The following is a 24,925-nucleotide window of genomic DNA, read 5'->3' on the forward strand; positions in this document are numbered from 1 at the left end:
CACCGTTTCTTTTGCACCAGGACAGCATTGTTTGGATTGGTGCACTGTGGAAACAAATGAGCGTCGTCTCCACTATTCTAACAAAAATTTCCAACTTTTATGAGATTTGCTGATGAAGTGGCTGGGGCTGCTGAAGTTACAGAACTGCCTTTATTTCTTTGGTGGAGCTTCTGTATAGGTTTTCTCTTCTTTGGAAGGATGAGGGTGCTTAACAGGCACATTTTCTTTCAGAAAAGTCATTAAAACAACGGATATGTGCGCTAACTTTAACATCTTTCTGAGTTAACTTTTTGTTTATATACTTTTAGCTTTATTTGTGCTTGCTATATAACCCCATGGCTTTATTGTCTTGGCCGTTTTATTTGTTAGTGTTGATAATTTTGCTGTTTCGTAAACCCCTGTATTATCAATAAAGGGGGGGTGGGGGAAGGTAAGGAAAGGCTCTTCCAGTTCTCCCAGGACTTGCCTCTGGCTCATGGTTTACCTCTGATATCGCTAGCTGGAGATCCAGTATGCAGATATTCACAAAGCAACACTTGTTTCGGACGACTTCGTTGAAGATGAAAATTTCCTAGGTACACAAATCTCACAGGAGCTGCAGAAGGCACAGAAAAGGAAAACACTGGAGAAAATATCAGTAGGCCGGTGTAATCGAAGTGCTCCCCTTTTGCTGGGTAAGTAGTTGTACCCCAAAGCTAATAAGCTAACATTGGAGGCTACTGCGCAGTCGGTATTTAGGAACGTCTGTCTATTCGCTGTAAGTTTACTTGCCTATATACGCTTATGAAGGAAGCGGCTTAGTTAAATCCTGCGGTTTAGTAATAACAATTCACATGGCCAACAATTATTAGGGAGACAGGGTAAACAGTGCCCTGCAGTGAAAACAAGCTGGTTAGCATGTTGTAGCTGATCTGTGGCTAGCATGCTAGCTTACTTGATCGTCATCGTTAGTTCTGATGCTTCTCGTCAGCTTCTTGGCCAAAACAATCCACATCAAACGGGTTGAAAATCTAAGGATTGTTTCTATTTTTTCTATATAAAAAAGTATCAGTTAAGTTAATTAAGTGTATGGCCAGTTACATTAAATCGATATATTAGACATATCAATTGATACAATTATAGCTGAATATGTGATTCCAATTGATATTGAGGTTAAGTGCTATAGTAATAAATGCTCACATGCTCCGCCACTTTAAATAATTATTTCAGTCCAGCTTTTAAAATACTTTCTCCACCAAGTTGGTGGAAGAAATAATTGTTCACAAAGTTACAAAAATCAGCAAAAATTTTGATTTTCCATTTGTTATATTGTGTTTTATCTTGGCTTTCAAGCAATGTAGATTTGTTGTCAGCTAGAACTTAAAAGTTGTCTTTAATGTTGATTTAGTTTGGGGACTTCACACTTGAAAAACAGCTCAGGGTTAGGAATGGTTACAGTAACTTTACTTTAATGAATGTAGTCATTTGAAAAGTGCTTCTAGTATTTTTTTAGGTCATCTTGTTCCCATATTAATATTTATTTCATAATCTAAAACATTCAAATGTAGAAAAAAAACCCACAGTACAATAAGTGGTAGGCATCTTTAGACACCTACCACACCCCTACAGTACCAGATATATTACCCCAACCTGTACACATCTTATTCTCGTAAAACTACCAGTGCAAGTTTCAGATTTGTGCATAAACTACAAATACCAGATATTCAGAACTCGGAGACATGGACAGGTAAGGCAAGCTAAAACCCGACCACCACTGTACCAGAACGCAGACGTGTCCAAACTGGTAATGATGGGCAGATGATGGGCAAACATGGCCCCCTATCTTCACCTGAACTGAACCCAATTGAAAGCTTATGATCAGTAAGACAGGAATTAAGTTTACTTAAATAATAATCTGTGTAAGCCTAATTATTAAAATGCTCATGTTTACAGATGAAGTCTGAATTTTGAATTTTGCATCTAAAAATGGGTCTTGTTTCAGAGTTCCCTTTAATGGGAGCAAGCTATCATGCTTTGTTGCAGAACACTGCAGAGATGCCTGAGGTCCGGGACCTTTCAGAGGCCTTGCCAGAGATGTCTATGGATCCAATCACTGGAGTTGGAGTGGTGGCTTCCAGGAACAGGGCCCCATCTGGATATGATGTGGTAAACTATGAAGCATGCCTGGAACATATGAAATGATATAGAAATTTGAACAATTCTGCAAAGTGAAAAAAAAAAGAGTAGAAAATATTTTTCATATTTAACAGGCAAAAAATATATATATATATTCTTACATGTAAATTATGATCTAGAACTGAGTAAAATGTGAATAGCCTTTTTTTTTATCTCCAGGTGAACTTATAGAACATAAACGTTTGAGCCCTATGTGTTTGTAACTCTCCTAGCTAAGCCATTTAATGTGTTACTTTAAATAGTTAAAATTGTTCAGTGGTGGTGTTTTCTTGCAACACCTCTCAATATGATCTATATGTCTTCTAAAGATATTTGTCCTTTAGAAGAAAACAAGAAGCTGTACCACTCCAAAGATACTGTTGACTGTTTTGGCAAGCAGTTGGATGAATCATTGTCTCAGATCAGTGATTCCTCCTCTCTCCAATTTTCCTTCTCTAGATATCTATAACAACAGATGGCCTAGATGCAGACTTGTGGAAAGATGGCCTTTTCAAATCCAAGGTGACCCGTTATCTGTGTTTCACCAGAGTTTTCTCTAAAGAAAATGTAAGTCAGCTCCCTCTATCAATAAGCACAAAGAAAATATTTAGCATGTATGAGCACTTTTAATCTGTCTCTCAAATCAGAAGAGTAACAGAGTTTTCAATGTCTATGGCAATACTTCTCAAATAGTTGGGCGCGAGCCCCCAGGGGGGCATGGCGAAGTTTCAGGGGGGTGGTGAGAAGCAGGACTTTATAATTCTCCACTAGGTGGCAGCAGTGTTCAAACTAATCAACAGCCTGCCTGTTCAAGCCAGTAGAAGTAGCTACACAGCCCTGCTTTAAACGGAACAGAGGAGAAAAAAAAAACAAACAAAAAACGGCGCGAAGGATACAAGCGTGGATCTTTTGAAGTATATCTACTGTCATAGAGGAGAGATGGAGAAGTTTGACAGTGAAAAGAAAGAATGTAGAATATTTTAAATATTGGCAGAATAAAGATGCAATATAGAGCTTTGGAGCTGATGTCACAGCGTATGACGTTTACGTCGGTCGGCGCCATTTTTGATGTCCACAGACCAAAACCGGTGTTCTAACAGACTAGTTAGAACACCGGTGTTTTCTTTGCGTTACCGACCTAAGTGAAGTTGTTTTCAAGTTGGATATTGGATATTCGCGCTCCGCGGAGTAAGGCGCATTTAGCTAAAGGTTGATCTGATTTATGAACGCTAATTTCGGCCAGCTGTTCTCTACCGCTCCCTCCTCAAGGGCACCGCATTGAAGTTAGTTTTAAATTGGATATTCGAGCTCCGCGGAGTAAGCGGCATTTAGCTCAAGGTTGAACCGATTTATGAACGCTAATGTCGGCCAGCGGCTCTCCACCGCTCCCGGCCCGAGCTCCGTGGAGTAACCGGCATTTAACTCAAGGCTGATCCGATTTGTGAACACTAATGTTGGCCAGCTGTTCTCCACTGTTCCCGGTGTTATAGATCAACTGGGGGCTAAATCAACTGGTGGCGGCAGCTGGAAAAGACTGATGTTTCTGGGGGCGTGGCTTTTTAGGACCCCTCTACCGAACCAGGAAGTAAACAATGCGATAAGCTTAAAGAACTACAAATCTTTGCAAAAATACTATCCGATTCCGTAAAACAACCACTAAGATCTCGGGGAATAACTAATTAAAAAGACTTAATTGGTCTAATATGGTATGTTGCCTTTTTTTTTTAAAAAAAGTTCATCTGCAAAACCATCAAAACATGTAAATTACGCAGAACTTGTCCTGACTTATGTGTTGCTTCAGAGGTTGAAACTCGTCAAAGGAAGATCGAAATAGATCTTGATGTGGCATGAGCAGATCTCAAAGCCAAGATCATTCCCTGAAAGCCGACATAAATGTTGAAGAGCCTTGGGATTAAAAATTAAATGTTTAAAAAGATCGACTGGCTGTGTAATTTTTGCACATATTCCTCATATTGTGATATTTCAAATAGGAATCCACAGAAACTATAACGAAATCTTTTTAACTGTTTCTGTAATGTTACACTTTATTTCCTAGCTCATTTACAGAAGACATGGCTACCGCAGATCTATGTGGCAGTGTCATTTCTTCCTTATTGTTGATATTTTTTCTTGAATTTATTCTTTTCATCAATTGACCGTAATTCTCAACCATATGAGACATCGCTGAAAAAACAATTGTCTTATATACTTTTACATCAGAAACAGGTTAAAATATTCACTCGAACTGAGATTCTGAAAGTGCCACCAATCAATTCAGGCCTGGTTCTTAAAGCGTGGGGTGTCCGTTAGATGACAATCAATGACAGGTAGGAACATCGGACTCTCAGCTATCGTCATAGCTTGGTGGTTAAAATGGCGCTCTTGGAACTCTGCGACCGCTGGTACGAGTTTAGTTAGCAGCGCCATCGTCTGTTTCCCTTTTTGGACCAGTTTATTTTATTGTCTACAAAAATAAATAATATAATTCACTTGCTGCCAACATTTTGGAGGTAGTGTTGTTTAACAGGTTTGCCAGACAAACTTTAACTGTAAGAATATTGTCAGATTACCAAGGTGCACAGCTTTGCTTCTGCAGCTGAGTGAAATCTTAAAGTGCAAACGAAATAATGTGACTTCCATTAAATGAACAATGAATTAGTTTGCATGATATTATAACTGTTTATATTTATTGATATGTTTGCAGAGCATGTCAGTCAACATAAGACTGAAAAGACGTAAAATGATCGTCATTACTCTAACAATGCTGGGTGGTAGTACAAAATCTGTTTAGTACAGTCTTCTTTGAAGTGGTGTATATTTTAGTGACATTTTAATGTATTCAATATTCCTTCATACCATTCAGTTTTGAAGAGCTCTTACAGAAAGTAGACATTTTCATATCTGTTTATTTACATTTGTCGCGTTTTGATCAGGAAACGACAAAGCCACCTAATTTTTTACAAACATCTGTGTTGAGGACCCTGTTTGGCTGTCACTAGTTAATCTTAATGTGGCTCGTTCTGTTTCTAATTTGATTTCCCTTCGTCAACAGCTTGCAAACTGTTTCCAAGTAGAGAACACATGGACAAATACTGTAGATATGGCTCATAATCAGTTGGTGGTATATGACAGTAATGTAGGGTAGGAATGTTTATTATTATAATTTCGGCTTATCAGTTTGGATATCACCACCAGCAACATTAGCTGTTAACTTTATATCATTTAGATGAGATTTTATTACAGTGCAACTTATCGACATTACTTGATGTTCCTTTCTATTTGGACACGTAAACACCACAAGCAACATCATCAGGTATGCGAGTTAAATTTTATTAAATATGATGATAACCACCTCATTGTTTAGCGACACTTATTGTAGGTAGTAAGTGTCTCTAAACAATACGACACTTACTATTTACCTTTTGCTTGTATGTAATGTAAGAAACTCGCATAACAGGTACTTGAGAGTCAATTCCAATGTTTTTCTGATCAGTCCTGGTTATAAAAAGCAGAAACTATCCACTTAGGTTTACATTGCGGCTATTCATGAGTTAGAATTAATGTATTAGAATTAATGTATTCTGGTGAACCTGAATGCGAATGGGATTGTGTTATTCATTGATCTGGTTATGCTCAAATGCGGTGTTTTCAGCAATGAATGCTGTTCTTTAGAAAATTGTTTTGAAACATAATTTTCACATGCAACATTAAACATATAAGCGTCCAATGGGATTTATAGTAAAGTTTTGCAAACGTTTTTTTCACGCAAGTAGCATTTTTCAACAGGCATCGACACAGCCACCTATAATTTGGAAACATCTGCAGTGCGCATAGGTTTCAACCAGTTGATTTAGCCACCAGTTGATCTATAATACCGGCAAAAGCGCTTGAAGGTTCACTTAGGGTCTGTCAACAAATTACTGAACCAAACACTCCTGTCAAACAAATGTAAATAAATGCCTTGAATTGTAACCAACTAATTGTCAGTGCTAATTCATGGTTTTACATGACACAATATCCTCTATTAAATTTTAAAGTCATATAAAATATTTTAAATAATTTAAATATTAAATATGTTTTCTTCAATAGCTTCCAAGTCATCTGACGTATTTACTCAGAATCACTTGAAATCTTTCTACTAGTCTGTATAAGTGAGGCACAGTCATTTTTTTCCACTTTAAGTCATTTTCCTTTTTAATAATGCTTAATGCTTCCTGCTTAATAATGTGGAACATTCTTCATAGGCAGATTTCCTTTTATTGAGCTCACCAGACAAACTAATTAACCCAGGTGTGTGAAATTAATTATAGTGATTCAAAGAGCCCTGAAACACAATATAATCTATGAATTTAATGGCACAACAAAAATTTTTATCTTTATGACACTTAAATCCAATTTACATAATAATTGTCCATTTAAAACAAAGGCAGCCAGAATAGTCATTATAAGCATCGTCTTTAATGGTTATGTGTTTGTCTAAAGCACTTCCTTTAACATGCAGGAAGAAGAGTAGACTCCCATTGCCTTTCTTGTATGCAAGTAATAAAACATTTAGACTAGAATAGATTATATTATCCTTTGCATTTCTTATCTATAATATGTATTGTGTACTTTTGTCATTTTTGCCAATTACAATCATTTTACACATGACCTGTTAAAAAGAACATATTCACTGATCCTTCAGTCAGGAGCGGGATTTTCAGAAGATTGGAGCAAGCTGACCTTCAAAAACTTTGAAATGTCCATAAGTTTTAGTTTTGAGAAAAAGGTCACTTCCTCTAAGATGTGGTGTGTAAGTTTAATGCAGACAGATGTCTTTTACAGTTTTGTATGACAAAATTTTAATTTTGCTAAATTTTAATTTAAATTTCATAGCAAGTAGGACCACAATTGACTTTATGAGCAAAGAAAGCCAATCATTACCTCAAAAATATTGGTTATTTTTAAGGTAATGATTTTGATCTTGGTAGATAGTTTGGGGGGCTGCACAGTGGCACAGTTGGTAGAAATGTTGCCTTGCCTTGTTCTAGGTTCAATTCCCAGCCCCGGTCTTTCTGCATGGAGTTTGCATGTTCTCCCTGTGCATGCGTGGGTTTTCTCCGGGTACTCCGGCTTCCTCCCACAATCCAAAAACATGACTGTCGGGTTAATTGGCCTCTCCAAATTGTCCCTAGGTGTGAATGTGTGTGTGTGCGCATGGTTGTGTGTCCTGTCTGTCTCTGTGTTGCCCTGCGACAGACTGGCAACCTGTCCAGGGTGACCCCGCCTCTCGCCCGGAACGTTAGCTGGAGATAGGCACCAGCAACCCTCCCGATCCCACTAAGGGACAAGCGTGTAAAGAAAATGGATGGATGGAACACAGAGCAAGAGAAACAAGAAGATCTAAACCAGGGGTGTCCAAAGTCGGTCCTCAAGGGCCGGCATCTTGCATGTTTTAGTTCTCTCCCTGGTGATAGTAACAACCTTTTCTGCTTGTCAATGTTCCTTTTAGGCCTTCTAATGAGCCATCATTTGATCCAGGTGTGTTAAACCAGGGAGAGAACTAAAACATGTAGGATGCCGGCCCTCGAGGACCAACTTTGGTCACCCCTGATCTAAACAAAGAACCTAACTAGAATTACTAAATAAATAAATATATATATGTACACAGACTAAGAATAACTGAACCTATCAGTGTTGTGTTCAAGACCACCTAACCCGAGACCAAGACAAGACCAAGACCAGAGCGTATCGAGACCGAGACAAGACCAAGAATTTTAGGGTCCGAGACCAAGTCAAGACCAAGACCGAGGGAAGTCGAGACCAAGTCAAGACCAAGACCAGCGCCCCACGCTACATGCTATAAAATGTGAAATATGATCAAAATTACTTCTCAAATTGATCTGAAAGATCCATATTCACATAAAAACACCTAGATATTAAATACTTAATAAAATTAATCAATATTAATTTTGCTTCCATCTCTGTGCTACAATCCGCGGTGGTCTCGTGCCATCCTTAAAAAGATAACGCCCTGGGTGTTTGTCCATGTTGCTCATGTCAGAAACCACCACTGTCTGCACCATTAAACATAGCAATTGAGTCAATGCCCTGACGGTAAATACGCTCAACTATGAACACTGACCAAGGAACAACAAGCAAGAAGTAACCAATCACAAGACGCTCACCGTGACTGTTCTCACCCTCTATCCAACCACATGAAATCAGATAGTCTGACACCATGGCAGACTACCATTACAGCTGCCACTTTGACCGAAAACAATCAAAGAGCAATGTGCATGCTCTGTGTGCTCTTTCGTTCTTGTTTTATTTATTTGTTAATTAAAAAATATCAATGTATATAATTAAATAAAATAATGCAGTGTACGCAGGGGATTACAATAACAAAGAAGAGTGTTCTGTCAGGTCAGCATATGCTGTCAGATCGTAATACGCTTAGCACAAACCCACGGCTATATCTGTCAGACACGTCTTTACTATATAATTTTATTTAATTAGCAACATAGAATCATGACGTAGATCATTATACACTTTATTAACAGTTGTATGGCATCTTGACTTAGCGGTTAAGTAGGTTAATGAATTTTACACGGGCGTGTGTTGTAGCTGACTCCAGCTGCAGCCAGACTCTGCTTTAAATACAATTTGAAAAAACAATGCATGTATATCTACATAGTTATCATGGAAAACAATTTAATTACTTATTTTCATCATAACTTGTTGTGTATGGTGAGCTGACAACTCCTCTGACTGTCGGACTTCTTAATGCGCAGGCATGATACTCACTGCATGTATGCTATTCTGACAGCGTTTGGTAATCTAATGGGCTCTTTGCACCTACGGCGTTGACGTCACATCTCCAGGAGCTAATGCGGCTCACTTGTTTCCGCTTTGAGTTACCATGACTGGTAGAAAAGACTAAGTTGGATTTCAGATGCAAAAAACGCAATACTATGAACATTGTTGTCTTCCTAATATAATGAGCTTTTAAGTTTTCATTAATTTCCAAGCAATCCTGAATTAAGAAGATGGTGGCTTGTAAATATTTGTCACTACCAGTTAAAGCTAACGCTGCACAACACAAAGTTTGCAGTCTTCACTTCACTCCGGATCAGCCTAAAAATACCAGGGATACGGATGATAAATAAACGAGCCTCCCCGAGTTATTTCCATGGAATCACTTCTGTATTCAGCCTGAAAAAGCGAGTATATGGGAACGAGAGAGCAGACCAGAGCCAGACAGCCAAGCAACTGATCCGCCTGTACATACTGCTGTAAACACCGTCCTGAGCTCTTCACAAGAAACATGCAAAGGTAATAAAACGAAATAACACGGAGACATGAAGCAACACGGTCATATTTTTCTAAAAGCAGCAACTTTGAACATGAACAGCTAAACCAGATCTCTGACACCAGAGCTGCGCTACTGTTAAGCTATGAGGCTTGTTGTGCTTCGTCAGGCTTCGGAAGTAAAAAGCCCGAACCGTAACCAAACCCCTTTAGTCTGACACTAACGACAATAAACACACAATATACTTGAAAATTAGTTAAAAACATTGTCCGTTAGAATGTTTAGATACTTAAATAGCACATTTTTACAAGAACAATGCCCGAGAATATTGCCTACTAGCATAAGCTAAGGTTAATGTTAGCCACAAAGTTTAAGTAAAACTCACCTTCGTATTAGTAAATGTATAACGAGGCATACATCTTAAAACCTTTCTCCAGCTTACTTGTTGGGGCTTCGGATCGATGTACAAACCTTGGCTAAGCCCTGCAAGCACCTAGTGTAAAAGGCCATTTTCAATAGATCGGAAACAATCGAGCCGCTTTTCCCCAAACGCGGAAGCTGAGGTGCAAAGAGTCCATAGAACGACTCTCAGTGACACTCCAGTCCTATCTAATAAGTACAGAGACGAGCAGATGAATCGTACTGTTCCTGAATGTCACATCACTATATTGCAGACTTTTGGACACAGCGTTGTCCCATATATGCGACAAGTTGGTCAACACCTCCGCACAACTTTTTTCATCACAAATGCTTATGTGTCTCTGTACAGCTAGCTTTGCTAACATCACGTCAATGGAGCTTACCTTTCTTTGAGCTACTTTTCTAAGTGACGAAAAAAGTAAGACGATGTCCCCACCGTCTGTGAAACTGCCTGGATGTTGAGTTAGCTGTGGCCATCGGATTTCTTATTACTTATGCAGCGCTATTATATTACTGACGATTAAACATCTTATGCCGCTGAGAGGAAACCACTGCGCCTGTCTCAGAGCGCCGCGTGCGAGTGAAAGGTGGGGAGGGGGAAGGGAGAGAAACAGAAACGTGTATTTGGCAAGTCACGTTATTGCTTGGATTTTAATGGTGCGTTTTGCATCCACTGAAAACAAAGATGTTAACAAATAAACTAGATAGTATGCTGTATGTTTAGTGATATTTTAACAGTTGCGGTCTCGACTGGTCTTGAAATAAAATGCAGAGTCCTCAGCGTCCGAGACCGAGACAAGACCGAGACCAAATGCGGTCAAGACCGAGACCATCAATAAATGGTCTCGAGACCGGTATCGAGACCAAGACCGATCTCGAGTACTACAACACTGGAACCTATGGTGATCAAATTAAGAAATAAACATTACTAGAAACACTGCAGGGAGGCTGAAATAAGAAATAACTAGAAGGATAAAATAGAATTAAACTATAGTCATTAGAGAAGGCTGGACATGGACTCAGACAAGGACAGAATCTAAGGTAACTAAAGAATAAACCTAACTAGAAACACTATAAAGGACTGAAAATAAGGAAAGCAATAAGATAATTCTAATTACACTAAATACCTCTAATAATAATATCAAAAGGACCATAAAAGGCTAAACTAAATTTAACATGAAGCTAAATAGAATGAAAAGCAAAACAAACCCAAAAACCCAGTGTCCTGACAGTTTGCTTGTTACATTAAATGTAACAAGCAGATGTATGATTATATAATTGTTTACTTTAATCACATAAAATATTTAAAAATATAATCTTTCATTACATGAAATGTTTTAAATATCAAATTTTGACTTAAAATGTGATTCATTACTTTACCTGTTTACATGTATCTTGAAGTGCTTGAATCAAATGTTTCATGAATGTTTAATACATTAAATTATTAAATGAGAGAAAACAGCCACTTCCAACTGTACACATATTTCAACACAAATGGTTCCTGTTCCTCTTCAGAGTCTGCAGCCTTGCTGAGCTCCTCTCCTGGGGTTTCTTCCTCCTCAGCCTCTCTAACTTGCTCCTCTTCTATTGCCTCCGCTACTGTTTTCATTACTTACTTCTTCTGGGGTAAATAATAAAAACAGTCTGTTTTCTGTTTTTTTTTTCTGAAAAAAAAAATATATACATATATATTTTTTTTCTTCTTTTTTAAGCCGGATTGCAAGCGTCTCTGTTGCTCTGAGCATTTCACTGGCGGAGCAGAGTGGGGGGGGGGGGTGCTCTAAAAACATCAGCACTTCTAACAGCTTCTGTGTTAGATTTAGTGAAATCTTGGAGAGAGGGAGTAGTTTTATTGGCCAACCTAAAAAGCAATAAGTTATAATTGCAGTTTACTAATTTGTATTTGTGAACAGGTAGCCCTCTTTGGTTTGTTTTGGAGCGTAATAGGGGGATGGTGACCTCTGGATGACCTAAAAAACAATTTTTAATATCTCAGAAACAAAGTAGCACAAACAAAAATGTTAACGGCACAAACTGCACTAACCACTCAGGCTTTTTGCTGGAATTTTTCATGTAAGTGGGATGTCGGCTTCACTTGGCTTAGTCTAAAAATATTGCATACAAACAGTTATTTTAGAATTTTGATATTTTGCACATTATATAAATAACAACTACTAGAGGATCATTCCATAACCAGTCCTTAATCTGTGGAGACATTTAACAACTTTTAAAATTATTTCTCCTCTATTAACTTTCATATGGATATAATATCTATCCTTGTAAGTACTGATGCAGCTCTCTCTGATGTGCTCTGGTTCTGTCACTCTAGAGCCATTTAGGCAATGTTCTTGTCGACATGAAGCTGATTGATATAAAGGACACTTTGCCAGTGGGCTTCATCCCAATCCAGGAGACTGTCGACACTCGTAAGTCAGCAACCAGCCAATGGCATCAAAAGTCTAAAATTATTTTGATCTTCAAATGTTTGTGTTGAAACTCAATGATCACAGTAACCATATTAGTCCTTATTACCAAGCCCCCTAGGGGACATGGGGAAATTTTTTTCCTTTTTTTTTTTTTTTTTTTTTTTTTTTTCCCCTTTCAAAACTTTTGCGTTCTCTTGCAATAATGTACTGATCAGTTCATGCGGCATAATTGAATACTGTAAGCCTTTTCGGTAACACTTTATTTGAAGGGGGTTGAATAAGACTGACATAACATCTGTCATGAACATGAGTAAGCCTTCATGAATATTTGACTGTTGTCATAAAGCGTCATTCGGTAAATTGTGACACTTTTAATACAAAGTTGACATTATTCGAAATGTCTGTTATGACAACTTGACATTAACCAGGAAATCATTACTGTTTAAACTTTACCTTTAATAACATAAAGTTACCTAATTTTTAAAGTGCAATCAGTAATACTTTAATAACAGTGCGAGGCAGTGCACTGTTTTCGTTCTGCTGAGAAGCGTTACGCATCGAGTGTGACAAGCTGAGTTTTTGTATTAAGGTAAATAAAACCTTTTTTTATTCGCAAAGACAACTCCGGATGTCATCTGTGCCTGAGCCCAGCAACATATATATGTAAGGTTTTTCCATCTATGTTAATCTTATGGTGAAACATCTGAAGTTTTATATCTTTTTCTTTAGGATAGAAATGCACCAAAAACCAATTATGTAAGCAGAAACTTTCCATAAGTAGGAAAGAATTACAAATATACATCTAAACTATTTTGACTATTTCTGAGTTACTATCGTAGGGTAATAAGTCATCTGACAGTTTTGATTGTGTCTTTTTTTGTGTTGGTAGTCGTTTTCATGTGCAGTTCAGTCGCAACCTTACACAGACATAAACATGTAGTGAATAAATTAGAGGTGTGCCGATCGATCAGTCACCGATCATAATCGGACCGATTTTCGTGAAAAAGTGCATGATCGGTGATCGGCGATCATTGGCTCTTGTTGCCGATACCGATCATCTCATTTCCAACCTGCCTGTGCAGCTGGTCTCCTCTTTCCTTCACACTGCGCAAACGCGCAGCAACAAATCCTAAGCGATGTGGAACTATAACGCACTGAGTGAATGGGGAAGTTTGCGTGTTGCGGCGGAAAATTGAAGCAGGTCAAAATGCATCAACACAACGAAGCTAATACGACATAAAAACAATGACATACTTGACGGAGTTTGGTTACATCGAGGCTCACTGCAGTAAAAAAGACATACGGAGGATCAGATAGCAGGTAAAGCAGCACACAGCTACAAACACTCACCCGGATTAGCATGACGGTCAGAAAGCTAAACAAATAACCCGCAAAATTATTTAAGTCTTCGAGGTGCGATGTAAGACGCTGGTTCTGCTCTCGCTGTTGAACCGCTGCTACGCTACAGGTAGTAATATTTCACAGACGGAGCGCCGCTTCTGCTCCACCTGGTAGTGACTCTCACACCGAACCTCTGCTTAAAGCTGCAGCATCTAACTTAAAAAAATAAATTTTACATACGTATTAAAACTTTCGCTGTCCTAACATGAGACAGATAATCTCTGAAAAAATAATCGATCTCCTCCCTGTTCTGCATAATTACTCCGCTCAGTCAGAAACAGCCAATCAGAGCTAGCAGTAATCAGCTAGCCGCCATGCTAACAGGAAGTTTTCATTCAGTAACTCTGGATTGTTTATTGTATGGAATCTGTTTTTGCCTTTGAATGTTGAGCTTTATACTTGAATTTTTTGGCAATGTTGAGAGGTTTTATTTTGGCTCTTTGCATTATTTAGCCTCTTCAGAGCTTTCATATGTTATCAGTCTGTTAAAGATAGTATTATCAATAGCAGTACAATTTGCACAATGCCTGTTTTGTTTAGTTTTCTTCTTGGAAAAAGTTATTAAAAACAAGTTTTTGTCTAAATTAAGGTGAATTCATGGTTCCTTTTTCCACATAATGTAAGCCGGTAGTGTTTATGATAAAAATAAATAAATAAATAAATAATAGTTATGTGATCGGTATCGGTGATCGGTATCGGTGTATCGGCCCTCATGGGTGATCGGTATCTGTATCGGCAGGAAAAAACCTGATCGGCACATCCCTAGAATAAATCGATTTTCAATCAGTTTTTTGCACCAAAGAGTTAAGAATAAACACTGAGACTCTTTAAATGTGTATATATTTGAAATTTTAAATTAACATTTGTGACTGTATACAAAATAGACCAGCAAATATTGCAGTAAGCATATTGCGAGGGAGCACAAGAGGGAGCAAAAAAAAAATTCCCCATGTCCCTTCGGGGCGGGGGCTCTGTACTTTATCACTTTTTTATATTTATTAGAGATTGTTTTGGTAGTACAGCGATACTATGTCTTTTTTGTCCCTTACAGAGGAGCAGGCCTTCAGAAAGAGGCGGCTTTGTATCAAGTTTATTCCGAGAGATTCAACAGAGGCAGCTATCTGTGACATCCGTATCTTGGGACGAACCAAACAGGCCCCTCCTCAGTATACTTTTATTGGGTGAGCAATCTGATATCAGTTGTCAACTTTTTGGCAACAAGTTATCAAGAAAAAGAAGTCTGGGTTAAAGTATTGTTTACACAAATATTTAGACAGGATATGTTGTATTGTAGCTAATGAGTTGTCACACTTATCAGAGTTCTGGTAGGAATAAATGTAAAAAGTTGTCTGTAACTGAAGCACCCAACAACTATATGTTTTGTTGGTGTCAATGTTTTGCATGTGCAACAGAATATCCTGCTGTTAACATTTTATAGTCATATAAAATTTAAGAAACTTTGAAATTACATAGCCATTGTTAATCACATCAGGAACATTTGTAAGTTGTTTTTAGTATCCTAAGAATATCAGAAACTTTCAGATGTGAGATTAAAAAAAAAACTATGAAAATGTTCTCATTGTTGTGTTCTTATGTTTAACTTTGACACATTTACTGATCCTCCTTAATCGGCGTTGTAAAAATATTCTGTCCCTGAGCTGCTCCAGCTTGAATCACTAGAAAGCTACACAGTGTAAAAGGGCATGCAGTGGTTGTCTCTGGGATAGGAACAGGACCTGGGGGAAGTTCTTCAAATCTAATAAAATTAGTTTCAAACATTTGTGCTAGGTTTGTGCTGGATTGTGCAGCAAAAATGTTCAGTTGTGCCGCTATCATTTTAAAGATATTAGGAAATGTTTCCAGAGGTCATGAAAGGTCAACCAGCCCACCACCTTCTTCGGATCATATAAAATTGGTGTCAAACAACTCGACTATGTTGGTGCTGGTTTGTGCAGCAAAGATTTTCATGTTCTTCAGGGGTTTTCAAAGATCAACCACCCCTTTTGCTCCCCGGTCACATTTGCAAAAATAAATAAATTTGGTGTCAATAAACTCGGCAAAGACTGTCCTAGTTTCTGCAGCAAAAGTTTTTGTTTGTGCTGGTATCATTTTAACCTGACTATTAGGAAAAGAAATATTGTCCAATCACCATTTTTTTTAAATCCCACAGTCTTTGTAAGGTAATAAAATGTTTTATGCACTTAGTCTCTTACCATAAAATGTGTTATTACTGATGAACGCCATTTTTATGAATTGGAAAAAGGTACGTACAAAAGTCCCAACCCTTCACATGTGGTATCATTGAAAAGCCCTAAATATCCTCTCCAGATACCAAAAGGAATTAATTCAATAGAATGCAGTGGGTGGGAGATATTCAAGTTTAGAAATGTCCTCTACAGAGGACAAAAATGAACTACTGGTAGTCAGGAGGTTAAAGATAATAAAGTGTCTAGAGGTCATCAAAGGTCAATGAAAATCTGTTCATGTTGTAACTGAATTTATTTTAAAAATGCTTATGTGTGACCAACCAGCACAAACTTAGCCAAATTGATTGACACAAAATTTGTTTATTTTATTTATTTGTTTATTTTGGAAATGTAAGCAGAGGCTGGAGATGGTCGACCTCATATGACCTCTGATGAGCCCTGGAAAAATTATCTTTAAAATGATACTGGGAAAAACAAAAACAATTTTTGCTGTACAAACCAGCACAAACTTATTCTAGTTAATTTACACCAATTTTGTTTGAATTCATAAAAGTGGGGGGCAGGGCTGGTTGACCTTTCATGACCTCTGGAAACATTTATTAATATCTTTATAAGGATAGCGGCACAAACAAAAAAAAATTCTGCACAAAACCAGCACCAACGTAGCACAAACATTTAAGACCAATTTTTATTAGATTTGAAGAAGGTGAGTGGGGCAACTTCACTCAAGTAGAAACGGTGACGGTGACAGTAACTAGAGACTTTTCAGCTTATCACTAATTAAAAATCCCAATGACGTCAGTAAAACTTGATTTCATTTCTTCATAATGTGATGTAAACTTGACACAATATTGGTTCTGAAAAGTACTATGTTAGTATCAGTTGTGATTAACCCACATTTTCATCTGTTTTCTTTCCAATGTCTTGGTGTCCCCATTGCTCCCACTCGCTAAAATCTACATTTAGTTATAGAAAAAAGGCAGCAGAAATCTGTCCATTTGGGCATATATTTTTACCAAATGGGGTTTGAATTTATAACAACTGAAAAATATTCTCCTGAAAATTTAGTACCTTAGTGATTGTAATGGCAGTTGATATTTAATATATTCAACTTACCTACTGTAGACGAGTTCACTTCAGTTTTTATTTTTGGTAATTGAGAGTTTTGTTGTGTGGGCTATTTAATTAGAAAAGGTTTTTCTTCTGTTGTCTGTGTTCCATTCGATTGCAGGGAGCTCAACAACATGGGAATCTGGTATCGCATGGGAAACGTTCCTCGTGCTCAAGACTCGACACACACGCCAACAACCAACAATGTCCAAAATGCTAATTCCTCCACTGTTCCAGTCTCAGCTGGTCCTATGCCCAAGTATGTCCAGTGAACTCAGGATTTCTCCCAGAAAATATACTACGTAGGGCAGTTAAAGCAGTCCACAGTGCTCCACTGTATTTTTGTTTTAAAAATGTTACTAGTAGACAGGAAATGTGAAAATAAGATTAGGTAATTATGTGTTATTTCAAGACTTTATTGACAATACTCAAAGCACTAAATATAGTCAGTCAGTGGATCTTAAATTAAGGTCTCTTTTACAAGTGAAATAAATTTAAAGAAATATTACGTAAAATTGACCCTGATGAGTCAGCATATTTGTATGTTTAGCTAATGAAACTGGGGGGTTCGGTACCTCAAGGTTAAGAACCACTGAGCTACGATATCTGGCAAATCCGGCTTAATCTGCTATCCTGGTTTTGTGAAACAGCCCTCATGAAGGCAAACTGCTTTGGTCATTTTTGCAGGCATATTTCCATGACCCTGCCAGCTAGCTTCAGAGGAAAGAACACCACCAGACCAGACTATGAGCACCAGAACTCCAATCTGTATGCTATCTCAGGTCTGTAAGACTTTCTTCTTTGTCTTAAAAAAATGTTATTTAAGTCCAAATGATTTTCCTGGATTAAAATGGTAACCAGGGAATAGTTTGATTTATTCCTTCATTTTAGATTCTTTGTCTAGACCAGCCCTGGCCAAGGAGTTTAGCTGGGAGGCATTGGCTTCTTTTGGAGGGGCAGACTAAACAAGCTTTTACTTTCATATAAATACATAAACAAATCTGTATATAACCTATAATAACCAGATTTATTAACACAAAATAAACAATAAGGATGTAAATAGTGACATGTATAAAATGTTGAGTAATTATGCTGAAATGTGCATAAGCATTAGCTCATATGTTGCAGAACTCTTAAGAATCTAATGTTTCCAAGATGTGAAGTCTATTTCTTTAGATGCAAAATCAATCTACTCAAGTAAGAGTAGCAATACCAGTATTAGTCAAGTAAAAGAAAAAAGTACAGTGCAGTAAATCTACGCATATAACAACTTTTTTCTCAAAAAGTTACTCAAGTAAATATAACCAGTATTACGCAGTTTTGAACATGAATAACAACAATATTGGTATACTGTACTTGTTAAACAAGCTTAACATGATATATTGGCATCAGCTAGTTATCACATATCAAACATCATCTGTATCCAGCAGTATTACTCAACTATCAATGGTTAGCTTGGGTGAAAAAAAAACTGTGCAAAGTTCTCTGCCTTTTGCTGGTTTGCTGCCATGATTCTAACGCAGCTGCAGAGCTCTGAACAGCAGCGGCATGGCTCTGTTGCTGTGGCACAGGTGTAAAACCGGCACAAGCATCTTAGCACTCATGTTGAGTTTAAAGGTGGATCGGAAAAGCACGTTGCAGCATGTTAACAATGGATTAAATTGTAACGGCTGAAAAAAAAAGAGTCTGGTACAGAGAGCACAGATATGGGAAATGCTGGAGTCCCTACTGTATCAAATCGAGATGGGAATGATAGAAAATTGGCCACTCTGATAAAAAGGAAAAAAACAGCTTCCTGTTCTGGGAGTGGGGCACAGCTGCCTCAATGGGCGGACAATGGCCAATGCCGCCGGGCCTGGCTTAGATATATAGTTGAGGTCAGTATTCAGCTGTCACTAGTTTAATCAGTTTGTATTATTATGAGAGATGTTTGAGGCAGATTGTACCAGTACCAGCCCTGGAGTGTTTGACATATTTGACAAAATTGAATTACTAAACATTTTTAGTAATTCAATTTTGAAGAACTAAAGTCATTCTGTCGTATCATTTCTAGCTTGAGCTTTGTTATGACTGTAAAAGGTGCAGGGTTGTAAGTATTCTCTCTCTTTCAGCTATGGATGGAGTGCCTTTTATGATTTCTGAGAAGTTTGCCTGCACCTCTCCTGATGTAAGTAATTGGAGCTGAAAGATCTTGGTGACAAATTGATTTATGGATAGGTTTTGTACATCTTTAGCTGTGAACCTAAACTTGAGCTTTAAAAATGTTGTTCCAAGTTTTAGAACGGAATGTGTACAACAGTGCCTATCTGTGAGACTACCACATGTCAAAACATGTTAAGAACATTATGATGTGGGGAAAGTGGGAAAAAGATTGTGTGATGCTTCTGACGTCTGTATTAAATGTATTGTTTAATGGATTAAAAAACAATTTGGGTAGGAAAGGCATGAAGTGAAACGTTGGAATAGAGCTCGTGTGTCTAACGAGCCTCTTGTGTCCTGTTCCAGCTGCAACAGGTGGATCTGATGGGCATTACTATTAAGTCTCTTGCTGAGATTGAAAAAGAGGTGAGGAAAGAAACGGTTTCTTAGTTTCAGAGTGAGTAAGTCTTCATTACTTATTCACTTTTCATTAGTTAAGATACTGCATTGAAACAATGCTGTGTCCAACACTAAGCTCTCATGCTTGCTATTATTTTATTGTATTTATCTTAATTTTTAGCACATTTTCACATATTTCTTGACAATGATTCACAAGAAGTGTATTTAAAACAGACATCAAATACAAAATAGCAGATTAGCCTCTCTGGGTAGAAACCTGCAGTATATAGTACAGAGACTTTTCACTTCATTTGCTTAGAGGAGTTCTTTAGTACGGAGGCCCTTAGGGGACATAGGAAAAAATATATTCAGTTGAGTGTCACCGCAAAAGTATTGCATTCCTTCGCAATAAATTAGCAAATACACCTTGGTCTATTTTATATACAGTAACAGTGATAAATGTCAGTTTAAATTTACATACATATTTAAAGGCCCTGGTGAAAACATTCTTAAGTCTATGGTGTAACAAAACATTGAAAATTGATCCGCGTGTTCATGTTTGTGTAAGTTTGAGATGCGGCTCCACATGAAAACAGCCCAACATTAACCATTCAGGCTACCAACATGAAAAAGACACAAAACTATCAGATGACTTCTCTGCCAATACTCAAAATACTCAAAAATAGTTTCTGTCTGTCCTTCTTAGGGAAACTTTTAGTTTGTCTTAAAAGGGATGGAAAGCCCACAACCTGCTTTACTTTTGCATCTTGTACATAGATATGTGGTGCATTATTATCCTCAAGAAAAAGATATATTCAGATATATCAGAAAGAGATATTGACCTACATGGAAAAAACTTACAAGTCTTATATTACAGCAAAAATACTTTGTCGAATAAGTGGACCAGTACATTATTGCCAGAGAACGCAAGCATTTTTCAGGTAAAGCAAAAGAGTAAAAAAAAAAAAAACACCGCTTCTTGGGGACTCCGTATCTTTGAAATGTCTAGAACAGGTGACAGTTTATATTGAATCCAAATACTCATCTTTTGACCTTTATTTATTATATACAGTGCTTTGCGAAAGTATTCGGCCCCCTTGAACTTTTCAACCTTTTGCCACTTTTCAGTCTTCAAACATAAATATCAAAATTTTTTATTATTTTGTGAAGAATCAAAATAATAAAAAACTGCAAAGTGGGGCATCCAATATTATTCGGCCACTACAAAGTAGCGCCACCTTTTGCTGTGATTACAGCTGCAAGTCGCTTGGGGTATGTCAATCAGTTTTGCACATCGAGAGACTGAAATTCTTGCCCATTCTTCCTTGAAAAACAGCTCGAGCTCAGTGAGATTGGATGGAGAGCGCTTGTGAACAACAGTTTTCAGCGCTTTCCACAGATTCTCGATTGGATTCAGGTCTGGAATTTGACTTGGCCATTTTAACACCTGGATAATGGATTAATTATCGTTCCATTGTAGGTTTTGCTTTATGTTTGGGATCATTGTCTTGTTGGAAGATAAATCTCCGTCCCAGTCTCAGGTCTCCAACAGGTTTTGCAGACTCCAAAGGTTTTCTTCCAGAATGGTCCTGTATTTGGCTCCATCCATCTTGCCAACAATTTTAACCATCTTCCCTGTCCCTAAAGAATAAAAGCAGGCCCAAAGCATGATGCTGCCACCAACATTTTTGACAGTGGGGATGGTGTGTTCAGGGTGATGAGCTGTGTTTCTTTTACGCCAAACATATCATTTTCCATTGTGGCCAAAAAATTCGATTTTGCTTTCATCTGACCAGAGCACCTTTTTCCACATATTTGGTGTTTCTCCCAAGTGGCTTGTGGCAAACTTTAACCCCTTCACCCGCACCAGAATGTCCATGTGCTGTTTTTCCATTGTATTTTCCGGGTCTGAGATTTAAGGGTTTAAACTCTGCCGATGTCCATTATATTGGGCAGCCTAGAGCCCCCTTTGATTGACACCACATTTGTCCAATAATGTTATGAAATAGCTTTTTTCATAACATTATTGGTCGAATAATGTTATGCCAATAATATCCAGAGAGCGACTTGAGCTAGTTTTGACATGCCTGTATTTCTTGAATATTTCTGACTGGTCAACTCAGAAATATTAGTAGATATTGGTAGATTTGCAGTGGTCATATTCCATTTAAATATGATCGCTTGCTCAGTGCTCCTTGAGATGTTTAAAGCTTGGGAAATCTTTTTGTATTCAAATCCGGCTTTAAACTTCTCCACAACAGTGTCTCGGACCCATTTGTTGTTTATTCTTCGCAAAATAATAAAAATGTTAGATCTTTATGTTTGAAGCCTGAAAAGCGGCAAAAGATTGAAAAGTTCAAGGGGCCGAATACTTTTGCAAGGTGCTGTATATACATGACAGCAGAAATATAGATATTTGCAACTCTAAGGACATATCAACAGACATGTTTATTTGAAGGTATTTTTGAAGTATATTGAATATCAGCTATCAAATGGTGTAATCTCTCTGTTTTTGCTTAATGACGCCCGCTGTGTCTAGAAGTAAATGAAGATTAATAAATCTTCCTTGTAGTTACACATTACGTCCACAAGATGCCACTTTGGTAGTACTAACACTCAACAAAACTAAACCAAAATTTATTTACCAAATATAATTGTCTAATTTATGTGTTGTTGACCAATACTGACACATTTTTTGGAGGTGAAAAATTTGCATATTTATTTATTTTGCTATTTTTATCTTTTAGTATGATTACAGCTTCCGCACTGAGCACAGTGCAGCGGCTCGCCTCCCTCCCAGTCCAACACGAACCTCCTTGAGCTCTGAAGCCTAATGTCCTTAGCAACTCCCTAGGCAATAAATCTCAACAAGAGAGACACAGCTACTGAATACCTGCCCACACCAAAAAGTGAACCACCAACCTCTCTAAGATGAAGCTGGAGCCAAGCATGGTGCTGACTGAAAAGAATCTCAGTCATACACATTACATCTAAAACAAAGGATGTTTTATAAACATTGTGAAAGGGTCCCAGACTGTGATGGAGAATGTCTGTTGAGCTTTAATTACTCTCTTAAAGCAGATGTGCCAACTTCTAAAGTACCTGCTGCTGTGTTCTGAATCAATGCATCAAAAGGGAAGTTCAAGTTTTTCTGATCTGTATGGGAAAATGCATTGTCCTCTTCTTGTTACTGTTGTATACTGGTTTGACTGTAAGTGCACTTTGTGTTCGGGACTTTTAGTGTGCTTCATTTTTGCCTGAGATATCCTGTAACCACTTTCGATATTTTTTACATGAGCCAACATCTTGTGAGCCACTGTTACAGTTTGCTAACTCTTATCATGGCTTCCACTGCTTAGTTACCAAAACCATTACAAAGTCTCAGCTAAATTGGCTGAATACTAAATGTGGCTGACTGTACACATTTATGTATTTACATCATAGTAAATATATTGCCTTCATTATACCTTTTTTCTTCATTCTGTAGGGGAACAAATAGCATTTTTGTTTTACTGGTTAAATAATTTTCTGAGTTGACTTCAACCACCCTGTGATGTATTTTAGTATGCCTCTAAACAGTTAAAAAGACTATATGTGTTTTTAATTGTCTCTTAAAAAACAATTGAGTTTATGGATCCTGCATAGAAAAAAAACATGCCTTGACTTTGGATTCAGATTCCACCTTCTAAAGCAGGGGTCCCCAAACTACGGCCCGCGGGCCGGATCCGGCCCGCCACGTCATTTGGTCCGGCCCCCTGAACAATGCCGGATCCGGCCTGCCTCCTCATACCAGAGACCATTCAGTGTTTTTTTTTCATATATTGTATTTTCCGGTTTATATGTGGAGTTTTCTTCAACCACCAGGGGGCTTGAGCAGATGTGAAACTAACTTTCCCTCAATGGAATATATACTAGTCAGTCCCAGTCACCGTTTCACTCACGGTTTTTTCCATTTGCATTCTGGGTAAAAAAGCGCGAATGTGTCGTCTCCCCCCCGGCCCCCGCCCCCCCGGTCGACAAGAAGTTTCTAAGGTTTCTTTCTCCAAAAGCTAAGACCAGCCCCCGACCAGAGAAAGGAACAGCTATGTGGCCCTCGCAGGAAAAAGTTTGGGGACCCCTGTTCTAAAGCTTATGTTTGTTTATAATCCCCAAATTTCTTACGATATTCCGTAATATTTATATATGGATCATATCTCATATTATTATAGGAATTTGTAACAATGGCAAGAGGCCAAAGGAGTTTTCAGTCACTACTTCCTTGTAACGATTACTAACAGCATTTAAAGGAGTAGAATGAGTAGATTCATTCACTGACAGATTTTTTTGTTATTTAATGCTACAGTCTGCTGCTGATGGAGACATTTTATACCTTTTTTCAGTTGTTTAAAACTTCTGATTTTTATGCTCAAACTTTTAGGAGCTCACAGCTACACTGAGTTAGTTTGTGAATATGAGCACTGTATTCACTGTGTTTTAATGTATTTCAACTCCAAGCGTATTGGTAATAATCTGACAATTTTCTATTACTTAACTCACTCCAATACTTAAGTGTTAAATGTTTGGTATTTGCAGTTTTATCAAGTCACTAGCACAGAATAACTAATTTTTCTATTGTGTGTATAATTTATTAGTTTATTGTGACCATGTTTTCTGTTAGGCTCACTTCTGTTCATTAGAGAAAACAAAACCTAGAAAAAAGCCCTTTGTTCTGTTGAAATTGTTAGTAGGAAAAAAAAGTCTGTGCTTGCTCTCAGTTAAGCTATGTATTATTTTTTAGATTTAGTGTTCACTTCAAAGACTGGCTAAACGGTTAACAGCTCACTTACTCTGTTTTCAAAGTGTTTGTTACTCTGCTTGCATTGTGACACAATGAAGCATCAGAAGATTTAGAACATGTTTTAGGGTAATAAAATAAGATTTTTGTTTCTCAAACAGATGTTATTCTTTATGTATAAACAAATCAACTTTAGTGAAAATTGGGTTATAAGGATGGTCTATTAAACTGTGATAAACATATCAAAGGGTTTTTTTTCTTCTCGCAAAAGAACAGATAAAGATCTGGTAAACTTGAGCCCTTCATTTATGTATATTTCAGTTAATATTTTTCATACACACCCAAGCAACCAGACCTTTTAATAAGTTTTGGTGTATTCCACATAACTATGTTGCCAAAATTATTTGCTCACCTGCCTTGACTCACATATGAGCTTAAGTAACATCCCTTTCCTAATCCATAGGGTTCAATTTCATGTTGTTCCTCCCTTTGCAGCTAGAAAGGCTTCAACTATTCTGGGAAGACTGTCCACAAGGTTTAGGAGTGTTTATGGGGATTTTTGACCATTCCTCCAGGAGCGCATTTGTGAGGTCACATACTGATG

The 24,925-nt window shown here is 37.6% G+C and overlaps 1 protein-coding gene across 4 annotated transcripts; it reads left to right on the plus strand.

The window, feature by feature from the left end:
• The first annotated feature begins 151 nt into the window (after positions 1-151).
• On the plus strand, positions 152-24,479 carry mvb12ba (multivesicular body subunit 12Ba). Of its 4 annotated transcripts, none has more exons than XM_088010697.1 (10): positions 152-674; positions 2,023-2,145; positions 2,614-2,721; positions 12,195-12,291; positions 14,744-14,873; positions 17,131-17,268; positions 17,697-17,791; positions 19,121-19,176; positions 19,515-19,574; positions 22,295-24,479. In XM_088010697.1, the coding sequence occupies exons 2-10, from the start codon at positions 2,035-2,037 to the stop codon at positions 22,379-22,381; spliced, it is 882 nt and encodes a 293-aa protein (XP_087866823.1). In that variant the 5' UTR covers positions 152-674; positions 2,023-2,034; the 3' UTR covers positions 22,382-24,479. The 4 variants fall into 4 exon arrangements, with proteins under 4 accessions (XP_087866823.1, XP_087866824.1, XP_087866822.1 ...); XM_088010698.1 differs by lacking the exon at positions 152-674 and adding an exon at positions 704-757; XM_088010696.1 differs by lacking the exon at positions 152-674 and having other exon boundaries at positions 773-2,145; positions 19,515-19,605; positions 22,295-22,456.
• The last annotated feature ends 446 nt before the right edge of the window (positions 24,480-24,925 follow it).

The sequence above is a fragment of the Poecilia mexicana genome, unplaced genomic scaffold (genome assembly GCF_051168715.1).
Source record: "Poecilia mexicana isolate PSO_F unplaced genomic scaffold, ASM5116871v1 scaffold_12, whole genome shotgun sequence".
Classification (NCBI taxonomy): Eukaryota; Metazoa; Chordata; class Actinopteri; order Cyprinodontiformes; family Poeciliidae; genus Poecilia; species Poecilia mexicana.

Coding starts and splice junctions, on each gene's coding strand:
- mvb12ba (XM_088010695.1), top strand. CDS start 1,966: ATGGGTCTTGTTTCAGAGTTCCCTTTAATGGGAGCAAGCTATCATGCT. Junction 2,722..12,194: donor GAGTTTTCTCTAAAGAAAAT/GTAAGTCAGCTC, acceptor CTGTCACTCTAG/AGCCATTTAGGCAATGTTCT. Junction 12,292..14,743: donor CCAGGAGACTGTCGACACTC/GTAAGTCAGCAA, acceptor TGTCCCTTACAG/AGGAGCAGGCCTTCAGAAAG.